The sequence below is a fragment of the Vidua macroura genome, chromosome 1 (assembly GCF_024509145.1).
Source record: "Vidua macroura isolate BioBank_ID:100142 chromosome 1, ASM2450914v1, whole genome shotgun sequence".
NCBI classification, from domain to species: Eukaryota; Metazoa; Chordata; class Aves; order Passeriformes; family Viduidae; genus Vidua; species Vidua macroura.
The window spans coordinates 55466969-55479397 of record NC_071571.1 but is presented as its reverse complement, the minus strand read 5'-3'; the positions used below and the strand labels follow the sequence as shown (position 1 = coordinate 55479397).

At 38.0% G+C, this 12429-nt stretch overlaps 1 protein-coding gene across 3 annotated transcripts; it reads left to right on the top strand.

Annotated features, from left to right (window-relative positions):
• The first annotated feature begins 4791 nt into the window (after window positions 1–4791).
• Window positions 4792–8226, top strand: NEUROD6 (neuronal differentiation 6). Of its 3 annotated transcripts, none has more exons than XM_053980475.1 (2): window positions 4792–4915; window positions 6382–8226. In XM_053980475.1, exon 2 carries the CDS (start codon window positions 6390–6392, stop codon window positions 7353–7355), a length of 966 nt encoding a protein of 321 aa, XP_053836450.1. In that variant the 5' UTR covers window positions 4792–4915; window positions 6382–6389; the 3' UTR covers window positions 7356–8226. The 3 variants fall into 3 exon arrangements, with proteins under 3 accessions (XP_053836450.1, XP_053836442.1, XP_053836436.1); XM_053980467.1 differs by having other exon boundaries at window positions 6321–8226; XM_053980461.1 differs by having other exon boundaries at window positions 5270–8226.
• The last annotated feature ends 4203 nt before the right edge of the window (window positions 8227–12429 follow it).

The window sequence follows — 12429 nt, the reverse complement described above, 5'->3', positions numbered from 1 at the left end:
AAAGCAATAGCAATCATCTTGACACCCCGCAGTTTTAGGAAGCGACACAGCTACATGACTGGTCTGACTAGAATATTTTACCCCAGGGAGAGAAGTACATTAAATTCCATATTCCTGTGAAGTACATATCACCTCTTGATCTGGTGTTAAAACTTTCAGGACATATTGTGCCTCTACTTTTCTAGGTGATTTAAAAAAACAAAAGTATTTTCCATTTTAAAATTTGGTTCCACCATCTCTCAATTCCTTTATATTTGTGTGAACCAGAAGTAACTCAGAATTAATAACATTATCCCAAATGTATTTTGTATCTACATAAGACCTATTCTAGTCCTGTGTTTCAGAAACCTTAGAGTAATTTCTGGTCACAAAGTTATTTTTGGTTAACCATAAGCACTTACAGTTAGCAACCATTTTCAGATTCTACATTAGTATTTTACTCAAATAACTCCCATTAAAATAGAGTAACCAACCCCTTTACAGCTCTTTCCTATTTGTGTCTAACAGCCTATTCAAAACATGAAACTAAGGTTGTCTGATTAGAGCAAGAAGTACATCCTTATTAAAGGGGGCCTAATGCAAAGCACACTTATATTTTGCCATATTGGCAGATAGGTTAAAAATTGTATTTTCAGACTGAACCAAATCCTCTTGAGTTAATGTAGTTTATTTCTCTGAAGCCAGGGGTCCTTATTGGTGTTTTCTAATCTGTCCCGGGAGAAGGACATATATTGTCTTAGCACTGACTCTTCTGTCTTCTGTCAGAAGAGTGTTTAGTCAACTTGATGGGAACGGCAAGTTCCCCTCATAAAAAAAGTCCAGAGTCTACAGTAGCATACTGGAGACGTAGAGAGGCAGAAGAGGGACACTTCTTCACAGACAGAGAGACACATCACTTTGGTCTCATGGTGTGCTAGCTATACACAGGATAGGCAGCTGGCATGGAACATGCACATGGCACATTGTTCTGGTTCTTTCCCCAGCAGCTCATTTTGTAGAGACACATACCAGCCTTCACCAAGAAAGCCCCAAATCTGAAAATCACTTTCTGACCAGTCTGAAAATCACTTTCTGACCAGTCTTAAACTCACTGAGGCTAGCAGACCAGGGTCCTTGCCCAAGATGCTATCCTCTTTTGAATATTTTTGTAAAACAATATAATTTAAATAAAAAAAATAAGTAAATAAACCACAAATCCCAAAACAAACAAACCCCAAATCAACCAACCAACCCACCAAAACCTCAAAAGCACACACAGAACTCCTGCTAAAAAGATGTTCCCACCTCCTCAGCATTAAACCCAGCAGGAGACCAGAGACACTGTTTTCTACACTCTTACCCATTTATTTGTCCCTTATGGTCTGACTTTGCAATTTAAGATACACTAGACATACATTTTCCCCCAGTCTCACTCCCAAGGCAGCAATTGTTCTGGTGTTTGGGCTGTGCATGTGGGTTCTATGGCAGGAGGGCAAATTCATGTCAGGTCATGAGTATGGAAGAGGAAGTTTGGCATCACATGATTGTCACTGTGTCTGTGTTGCAGTGGTGTCTAGTGCATACATTAGAAAGATAAGGAAACAAATAAAAGAAAAAGATTTAGCTATCTTCCCCTTCTGAACAGTTTCCTTCTGTCCACAAGGTCCCATTCTTCCCAGTGAATGACCAAGGCTACCACACTTCAAAATGTTCCTGAGTTCCTTAATTTGATGTGGTTTTCCTGTTCCAGCAAAATGGGGAGGTATTGGCCAGTTAGGAGAGGGTTGGAGAGGATGATCTAAAAATTAAAAAAAAAGAAAAAAGGAGAGAGAGAAAAAAGAAAAAGAGTAAGACATTCCCCAGGGCTCCAATGATAGCATATTGAACTTACTTGAAGCTCACACTGAATGCAATGCAGTTTGGGTCAGTCCCCCTCATGCACCATGGAGGTTCTGCAGACCTTGGAACTCAGTATTATTTCAGTGAATCTGTTAATGACTCAGTATTATTTAAATGAACCTATAAATATTTAGTTGTGTTATTATTTATACATATTAATATTAATGTATTATTATAATATTGCATTTGAAATAATCTCACTTTTAATTCAAGACTAGACAGTCCAGGTACAGGAAAAAAAATTATGATATGTGTTCTGTAGCATATTTGGTGCTGTTCAACCTTTCTATAGAGTGCATTTAACTGTATTTTGTGTATTATTCTTAACATGCATTCACAGTAGACAGCAAAGCAGCAGTTTTTGGGTATGCTGTGAATGCATATTAAGAGCAGTACCTATTTGCATATCATGGATCCATAATACAAAATAGGCATAGTAAAAGCCTTATGAAAAGTTATTATACATGCACAGTAGAGGCTTTTTAAACCTTGATATCTCAGCTATTTTGTTTCTCTACAATTTATTTGAAAATATTAAAAAGGTCAAATGATGGATTAGGAATGTGTGAAACTGTAATATTACTCCTATGGAGGTAATCATTCAACACAAACTAATTCATTTTTGGTTTTATTAGCATTATAAAAGATGTTCAAAAACGCATTTGAGTTGTTAAAAAAAATAGCCACCTACTTCAATAATAAAAAAGGATGGAGAAAATAGTTTTGTGTATTTTGGGTGCCATGTGATATAACTGAGAATTTTGTTGGTCCTTCCCTAAACATAGAACTATTACAATGTCATCCTTTCCTTCAGTATGTCATGGTATTTTTAGTATATATTGAAACATTGTTGGTTACTCTGGGACTTTTCATTTTTAGATTATCTTGCATTTTTTAATACTTTGAAAATGAAAAATCCTTGAAAAGGTAGACAATCCTTAGAGCCTTTAACAGTATAAATCTTAATACATAAATTCCTATTGAGGATAATGGGATTCTACCCTCTCCTTTGTTACAGATTATAATATTTGTGGTAAAAATGAAGCATATAATATTTATGGTAAAAATGAAGCAAATTCTATGAATAGTACAGCACTTGCTCTTTTTGAACAGTTTCCCCTTAAGTTTTAACGTATTTGTCATTTCAGATAAATTTGCCTTAATAAACAAAAACTAAAAAAAAGCCTGCGTTTTATAAAGAATGAATGAAGAATTAATGTCTTACTTCTTTAAAATAAAACAAAACCTAAAAATCCTCAAGGTTTGGAGTGAGGGTTTTTTTTTAATGAAAGGCTGTAAAATCATTGAGTACATCCATATAGATGTATAAAACATGATCTTCCCACACACATGTTGTTCCGTACTGCAGTCTTATTTTTTTGGGCTCGTCTCTAATAAAAAAAATGCCCCAACATATTTAAATGAAACTTTGTGAAAGAAAAAATAATTGGATGAGGGCTTGAGGGCTGAGAACATTAATGCCAAGGTTTGGACCAATGTAAATTAAAGCAGATGAATAATAAACCCTTCAAAAACAGGATTTATAATGGAACTGCTGACACAGACCCGTAACAATAGCAGCTCTGCCAGGGATTATTTTAATACTAAAAGCATACTCAGTCACTCATTATTTTTTTATAGAGATTATTTAGTTACAGAAAAAGCAGTGATATACAAAATAATGAAACCAAAATTTAAAAAATAATGTTTCTAAGGTGACTCCTGTAACTCCCTTGATATCACTTATATGTGATATGCCACTCCTTAAATTTAAAAAAAAAAACACAAAACCCTAACACATGAAGGTGGAGTTTGTCATAAGCTCCATGGCAAGGCTGAGCTAAGAGTCTTTGTCAGCTTCCTTTAACAGTGTTTTGCCAGCAGAAAGAGACAAAAGGGTTAAAAAGGAAGAGCAGGGAGCACAGGAGACGCAGCCGACAGGGAAAAAGGGGCATGAAGAAAGGAGAAGCTAGGTATCAAAACAGAAGAGCAGGGGGAGATTTTAGGAGGTTTTCAAAGGGAGTAACTCAGTTTTTAAAGAGATATTGGGGAAACATTCATGAAAAGGCTAGGCAGACAGAAAATATGGCAGGGGCCAAACCCTTTGAGAATTCTAAGCTACACTTCTGAGCAGGTGCCCCCCAGTCACATTGCAACATGCCAGAGCAGGTCAGCGAGCCTTGCCACATGTTTCAGAAAAAAAAGGCATGATTTGTTAAACTTTCATGCTGTATGTCCAGTTTCCTATAAATGCCTCTTTTATTTTGCTATGTCAAAAACCACCAAGGAATGCAAAGGATGGATTTCTTACAGATGGCATTAGGTTTGCTCCTATTATTCTGTGCTCTGGGGCAACAACCTGTACTCAAAAACACCCCACACCCCAAAAATCTCACCCAGCAGCATCACACAAAAACTACTTTTTGTGACTGTGCTATGTGTTATAGCACCAGCATTACTTCCCCATTACTGCCTTCATTTCCTTGCCTTTTCTTTTTTGTCCCTGGGTATCAGGTGCGCTGGAGGGACTCAGATCAATACAAGACAGCATTTCTCATATAAACAATGCCATATTAACAACCAAAGGGCAGCTGTACCTGTAGGCAGGGATAGCACCAAATGCTGGCATGTCTATCCATGCAGCTAGACTGCTAAAAAGAAGCAACCACTGTGGAAATGCACCTACTGTATGTGAAATGCTGGTGCATAATTTTTTTATTTTCTTTTTTTTTCTATCAGTCTAACCTTCTGTGTTGATACTTGAATGCTGGTACCCACTTAGAGGGATGCCAGATGATCAGTGCAGAATGAAGGTCCCAGGAGAAAAACTCACGTGGTTTTCTCTGCCCCGTGACGTCACTAGCAGATGGCATGGGTACCAGCTCTGGCAGTTGGCATCAATGTCACTTTTTAGAGATCAATGAGATATTGCAGATATACACAGATCTAGGCTCCAGCAGACGATGCGACATTCAGACTGAAAAGATTTGGAAGGCAAAAAATGAAAACTGATTGTTGAATGAAATAAAAAGCTAAGGTAATACAAATAAAGATATATTTCAATTGGTGTTGGGTGTGCATGCAAGTGTTTAAAGATACAGTATCATTGTCTTGTATTTTGTGTATGCTATTTGCTGTCTAATAACTCCTACCATTTTATTCTTCTGATGCAATTACAAACTTTCATTGCTTTTATGTAAATTGCAAATGCATAGACAATACTGATAGAGTTAGTCTTTGACTGGGGTTTTTGTTTAATTTTGTTCTGTTAAAAGTCCCTGAATTTACTTTGCTTGTCTCTTTGAAGTCCATGGGATACAAGCTTTTGCTGTTCCCAAACTGCAAACAAAAGCAAAGTAATTGGGAAAAGGAAATTATTTTTCCTTTCCAGGCTGGATTCTGAGCACACGTGCAGGATTACAGTCAGAATCTACAGACCGCTCCTGTCAGCTAAGAGCTGGAGGAAGACATCTGAACCTCGCAGAACATAAACACTGCTATAGCGTGCGGGGAATTTTTCACCTTCCCCCCCCCCCCCCCCAATTGATGGGAAAGAAAAGAAAAAGGAGAAAAGAACAAGAAAAAAAGCAAATAAGTTGATTCTAACTTAACAGATATTATCAAATAGAATTTCTACTTGAAAAAGGGGGGGAAAAAAGATTGGGGATTTTATTTCCTAACTCTAATCTGAATACGTTTAGGGTTAAATAATTTTGATTTTTGTCTTATTATGAAATAAGTATTAATACAAATAACTAGGAAAAATGCTTTATTTTGAATTATATTACTAGCTGAGTGATTTGGGGGGTATATTCATTTTTTTTTTTCCTTCTCAGCTACTGTAACTTACTAAAGTTTAATATCTTTATACATAAAGGAAGAAATGTGGAGAGCAAAAACCCACAATTTTGAAGTATAAGTCAAAAAGTGATTTTAAAATATTTAACATCAGGTAATAGAGATATGTCACTTTCTCAATTTTAAAACTACACTCCCTCTCCTCATTTTTCCACCCAGGGGAATTTGGATTAATGAAATTTCTGTAGTGCTTTGTCACATTTTGCATTTCTCTGAATTCCATGATGGTGAGAGTTTGAAGGATTTATTTAAAAATAAAATAAATAAGCAGGGAGCTAACTGTACATTTAAAATACGGGTTTACTCCATATTTATCTGTGAGAAATGTGGCTTTTTAGTTGCAAGGTCAAATGTTTCAAGTGATTTTAGAATTCTCAACAGCTATTATTTTTTAATGTGGGCATTTGCAACTGCCATTTTATTGAAAAAATATAGATTGGGCATTTATACACACACACATACACACACTCTCGCTTATAAGGAGAGCTTACACACAGACACAAATAAGGTGCATGAGGCTGTCTGTGTGAGTCGAAAAACTTTAAAAATGGAAATATTTAAACATTGTGCTGGCATTCTTTCAGGTAACTTAAGATTATAGAACCATGTTAACACTACCATTTGATGAGTCTGTTGTAATGCCAGAATCCCAGATGTGTAGAAAGTTTCCCAGAGAAAGTGATGACCAAAAGCAAATGAAGAACACAGAAAGCTTTTCAAAGCAGATCATCCTCCGAGGAAAGAATATCAAAAGATCTCCTGGAGAAGACACAGAAAAAGAAGAGGAGGAGGAAGAGAGAGAAGAGGAGGATGAGAACGGCTTGCCAAGGAGAAGGGGCCTTAGGAAAAAAAAGACAAGCAAGATAAGGATGGAAAGAATTAAATTCAGGCGTCAAGAAGCCAATGCTAGAGAGAGGAACCGTATGCACGGCCTTAACGATGCTCTGGACAATTTAAGGAAAGTTGTCCCTTGTTATTCTAAAACACAAAAACTGTCAAAAATAGAAACTTTAAGACTAGCCAAGAACTATATTTGGGCTCTTTCTGAAATACTGCGAATTGGGAAGAGACCTGACCTGCTCACCTTTGTCCAAAACTTGTGCAAGGGTCTGTCCCAGCCAACTACAAACTTGGTGGCAGGATGCCTGCAACTGAATGCCAGAAGTTTCCTAATGGGCCAGGCAGGTGACGGTGCCCATCATACCCGCACACCTTACTCCACCTTCTATCCTCCCTACCACAGCCCGGAGCTTGGCACCCCCCCAGGGCATGGGACTCTTGACAACTCTAAGTCCATGAAACCATACAATTACTGCAGCGCTTACGAGTCCTTCTATGAAAGCACTTCCCCTGAGTGCGCCAGCCCACAGTTTGAAGGTCCCTTAAGTCCTCCCCCAATTAACTATAATGGGATATTTTCCCTGAAGCAAGAGGAAAGCTTGGACTATGGCAAAAATTACAATTATGGCATGCATTACTGTGCAGTGCCACCCAGGGGTCCCCTTGGGCAGAGCTCAATGTTCAGGTTGCCTACAGAGAGCCACTTCCCTTATGACTTACATCTGCGCAGCCAGTCTCTCACCATGCAAGATGAATTGAATGCAGTTTTTCATAATTAATGAGGAAAATGAAAATAAACAGTGATCATTCACCTCCCCATCTAATTAAGAGCAAGCAGATGCTTGGGCACTGCGTAATTGGCACAATTCTATTTAAAATGTTTACTAGTTCCTAAAGTGTGTTTGAACTATTGTGAGGATTTTCTATGTATTAATAAACCCTTTTTATTGTAAGTATTTTTTTTCTGTAATCACTGTGAGAATATGTTTCCTCCCAGAGGTTTTCTCGCTTCTTTTTTACTTTTTGTTTCCCTATTTGTTTGATTTGTTGAGCAGTGTGTCTGAACAATATTACTGAAATAAAAATGTACACACTGTGTGAAGTCAATGTCTATTTCGATTGTATAGTAATTATACAAATGCATGTTATTGAAATCAGATTAATAAAAATTATGTATTTATAATTGGTAGAAAATATATATCATGTATTCAAGGAGAGCTGGATTAAAAATATTAAGAACTTTAAAGTAAATATCCAGAGCTGAGATGGGCTTGCAATATGCAGAGGTGAGAGGGTAGCAATACTGAAAGCTATGCAAAAAAAAAAAAAAAAAGGCAAACAAGAAAACAAAATAGTTTTTGGGTTGTCGGTTTTCAGTAAACTAAGGAAAAAACAGATTGTCATTGATAGTATTCAGCCTGACTTTAGAGTGTTGCTGACAGGGGCCACATGATGATATTTAGAAGATGTTGTCAAAAATTTGCCTCAGTTATTTCGATCATATATAATCAGCACTTTGTGTTTTTATGACTTCAGATGTAAAGGTTTGTTATAAAAATGTATAACTGTGGTTTCTCACTACATACTTAAAATGCAATTAAAGATAGATGTTTCCACTTTTAAAATACATCTATTAGCTGTGATACTATAGCTGCGTGTATTTTGTCTGATACTTATCATTTCACAGTATACAGTTGCCTTTGATCTTGCCTACACACCTTTCTTCCCAGGACACTCATAATGCTTAAGTCTGGGGAAGGAAGTCAAGAATTATCAGGGTGAACCTTATGTTATTTTCAGAAGGATGTATTAGTGATGCAGTAGATTCAAAATACCACAAAAATAGCTGTGTACTAAATGAAATACAGGTTATGGGAAGAAAGTAATTTTATATCTCAATGAAATGCCAAATTTCATATGCGGAAGAGCCCTGAGCTAACACACAGGACACTAGCTGCTCCTCCAGCTCTGGCTCACTGGGGGAATGGCAGAAGCATGAGAATTATAAGAACTTCAGAGAAAAATAGTTCCTGGACATTGCTAAACTTAGTGGTGACTAAAAAACAGCACCAGTAAACTACAGATGTGTATGCAACCCACACTAGTTCAGCAGCTACAGAGGTCTGCACAGTCCCACACACCTTAAAAGCTTAGCTTTGCTGAGCCTCAGTTGTTTTCTAACCAGCTAGAGCTATTTATCTATAAACTCATGAGTGATAAAATGAATGAACCGTTAATCTAAAAGCCAACAGTCTTTAAACCTCTGAATGAGCAAGGCCTCTTTATTATGATGGATAAACAGCAGCTGTCTGACAAGCAAAAGTACTCTGCTCTAAATGAGGAGGCAATACTTTTTTAAAAGCTGTATAAGAAGTGCAAATTTCACATGCAAGTTGGAAGCTCCTGGCTGAATCACAGTCTGGGTCACAGTTTGTTAATAACACATCAATCTCAGAGCCTCACTCGAGTACACAGCTGGACAAAGAGGGGATGGGCCAATTTCTCCTGATAATTTGCCTAATGTCACAAGCAATACTTGTAGTAAACAGTCTGCCCTGCCAAGCATTGCAGCTCCCTCAGGACAACCACAACCTGATGTTCATCTCTTCTAAGTAAGACCAGGCTGCCCTCAAAGGAAAGTGATAAATTGTCCCAAAGTTTGTATCCAGTTTTGCAGAGGTAGAGGGACAAGCATGGGATTTTGTTCAACTTATATCCTCTCTAGGCACAAATATGACACCAAAATTGAGTCTTTTGGAGCAGTCTTGGGCCAAATTTCAGGGGTTTGGCTCAGGATCATCCCCTGTTCCCTCAGGGTCAGGCATGGAAGGTACAGGGAGCCATTTTCCACCTTGGATGAGAGGTGATGGTGATGACTGTCAACTCAAAAGCATCCCCAGGTGCTCTGCACTGAATATAGGAGAGATTTGGGAGAAAAGAAGACTCTAAAATAGATTGCATTTGCTGTTACTCAGAATTAGCTGATATTTGGCAAGCCATGGAAAGGTGATGAGAGAGAGGGGGAAGAAGCCATGCGATGAGGTGAAAGCACGCAAGCTTGGGCACAGATTCATGCACACTGAGAAATAATAATATATAACAAGGTGCTGTAGGCAAGAGAGCCCAGAAACAGGGGATCATTTGTTGGGGGGCAAATACCCCCCACTGAGCATTGGCAGCTAACTTATCTAACCAATTTTACTAAGAGAAGCCTCTTCTAGGAGGCTGAAAGTTCACCAAGTACTTCAGAGCTGTCTTGCTGCACGAGGGGAGGGTCTTTGCATAAGTTGAGACTGGTGTGAGTGGGCAGCTGTATCCTGCACCAAGGGAAAGAAATGCCTACCACAATATATCCAGCAGGAACCCAAGGGGTGTTCAATCTTCAGGCTCTGCAATCTGGGGATCTCCAACTCTGTGGCCCTATATTAACTCATGGGCCAATTCCTAGTTCCCCTTCCGGCAGCAGAGACAAAGAGAAAGGGGGAAAAAAATTCCCTGCCAGTTCAGATCTTTCTCTCTCAGTCCATGACAGATGGGGAGGCAGTTTGCAGCCAGATTCCCCCTCTGGTAGCTCAAGGCAAGAACCACGCTTGCTCAGGGCATTGCAAGTTGGAAAGTCATTCCACAATAAATAATGGAACAAGTAATAGGAAAATATTGAGATGACATAAAACCCCTCCAATATTCTCTTTCTAGGAGGGTATGGATTATTTAGAGATACGGAGGTAGGAAACTCCCTTGACAGTAGGCTCTCTTGCATACCTTCTTTCATGCACACAACAAACATTTCTGTGATCCTTCACTGTCTAGTCACAGAATAAAAAGGTGCTCCAACCTCTGACATGAGTTTTAAAAGCCTTTGAAGATGCCCTGTTTTAGGGAAAAAATCTGAGTACTAATAAAGATCTGGTCCTTTAAAATCACAGGAATAAAAGCCAATGGGTTTCTTACTCATTATCTCCACTTTTTGAGGTTTTTCTCCTTTCAATCCCTTTCATACAGCAAAACAAAACTGGTCAGTTCTTTGTGTCTTGTTCATCTCTTCACTGCGTTCAATTTTTTGAGGATAGAATTATGTAAAAGAACAACTGCTTCAGAAAAATTAGGTGAGAAATTTCTATTGTTCTGTGTCCTTTAGCACAAAAATATCAAAACCTGTCAGTTTTAGAGATGGGAACCCCAAAGCTGTCAGAAGAAGAGTTATTTCACATGTGGCTTTTTTACACAGTGGAACTCTTTACCATTTATTATTTCCCAGAGTAGAATTTTAGTGTGATTTTTAAAAAAGCAATGTGGGTTTTTTTTATGGTATTGGAAACACACTAATTATTTAAGAATGGCTGTACTGGTTCAGATTAATCACCCATCTGACCTAATATCTATTTTTAATATGATAACATAAAAAAGTTGTCCAAATGTGTCAGAAGAGGGCAAAGAAAATAATTTTTTTTTTAAACTAATAAAAGTACTGGAAAATAAATTAAACATAATGTTCCAGTCTCATTGAAGACAGACATGTGCCTGAATTGCAAAAAGGGCCAGGAGGCATAACAGTGTACTGTAATGTTAGCACTCTGCCGCACTGGACTCATCAGTAATCACTGAGTGGGATACACTGGGTAGCACTAGGTGGTATGTCTGAACCCCATGCCAAGAAAAACCTCATCGATTACAATTTAAAACCAGTGGCCCAAGCCCCAGTCCTACAAATCCCCATGAGACCACAAAGAGAGAGGGAGGGGCAGCCACTGCTTTGTCAGACCTTAGTGGAGATCTCAAACCTTTTCTGAATTACAGTAGGGATACCCTTGTTTTAGGACACATCCTGACTATGGTCTCTTTGGGACTATCTTAATTTTTTTCATTTTATATCTATTTCTACAAAGATTTTTAAAATGTATGGAGTTTCCCAAGCACAAACATGATGGGATTTTTTTTTTCTATATTAGGAATTTCCTCTCCCATTTTTATCCCTACTTTATTCTTCTTTCTCTGCCTTGCCTATAGGGCTCTCAAATGGCAGCAATTAAGTGAAATGCCATCAACAAAGATGAATGAAATCCCAGTGCGATACATGGCAGAATCTTTCCTTGCAAAAAAAAAATCTTTGCATGGTTTTGCTGAGCAGATTGTGAATCTAGCTTAACTATGGTTATATTTTATGGTCATAAGGTCAAAGCAGGTTTAATACTAGTACCAAAATCCTTCAGCCTTTGATGTATAAGTAGCAGATACATTTAGTCTGAATTATCAGGAAAGTAGCTGCCCTTACAAAATTTCTACAATTTTCGAATTAAGAAGAAACAAACAAAAAACCCAACGCTCAGTAATCTGGCTGTGGGTCTGACCCAGAGCTGAACCATGGCAGCAGATTTTGATTTTGCTCTAGAGAGACACAGATCAGCATGGTGAACAGCTGGCATTGTGCCACTGCAGAATCTCAAGGGCAGACCTGTCATATCTCACTGATACAAATCTAACTACAGTACACAGGGCTGCCATGCAGAATCACACTCCCAAGCCTTCTCCACCATACAATTAGACTAGAGCAAATCTCACAAAAATTTATGCTATGCCAAAACGATGGCATGTTTTCCTGTAGAGCTTTTTCCCTCATCTCAGAGGATGTGCAAGAATGAGCTAGGAAAAGGGAAAGACAAATTTGTAAGCAAACGAGCTCTGGGGGAAAAAAGATTAATTAATTTTATTTTTTCTTTTTTTTTTTCTCTCTCTCTCTCTTCTTTTTTTTTTTTTTTTTTTTTTTTTTTGTAACGCCTACAGTGTGGAGTCCCTATGACTCACAATTGGCTTTGAATTGGCAACAGCAGCAAAGGTTGTTACAGAATGGTAAAG

Bases quoted from the DNA above. Each gene is read 5' to 3' on its own strand.
- NEUROD6 (XM_053980467.1), top strand. From the start codon at position 6,342: ATGTTAACACTACCATTTGATGAGTCTGTTGTAATGCCAGAATCCCAG.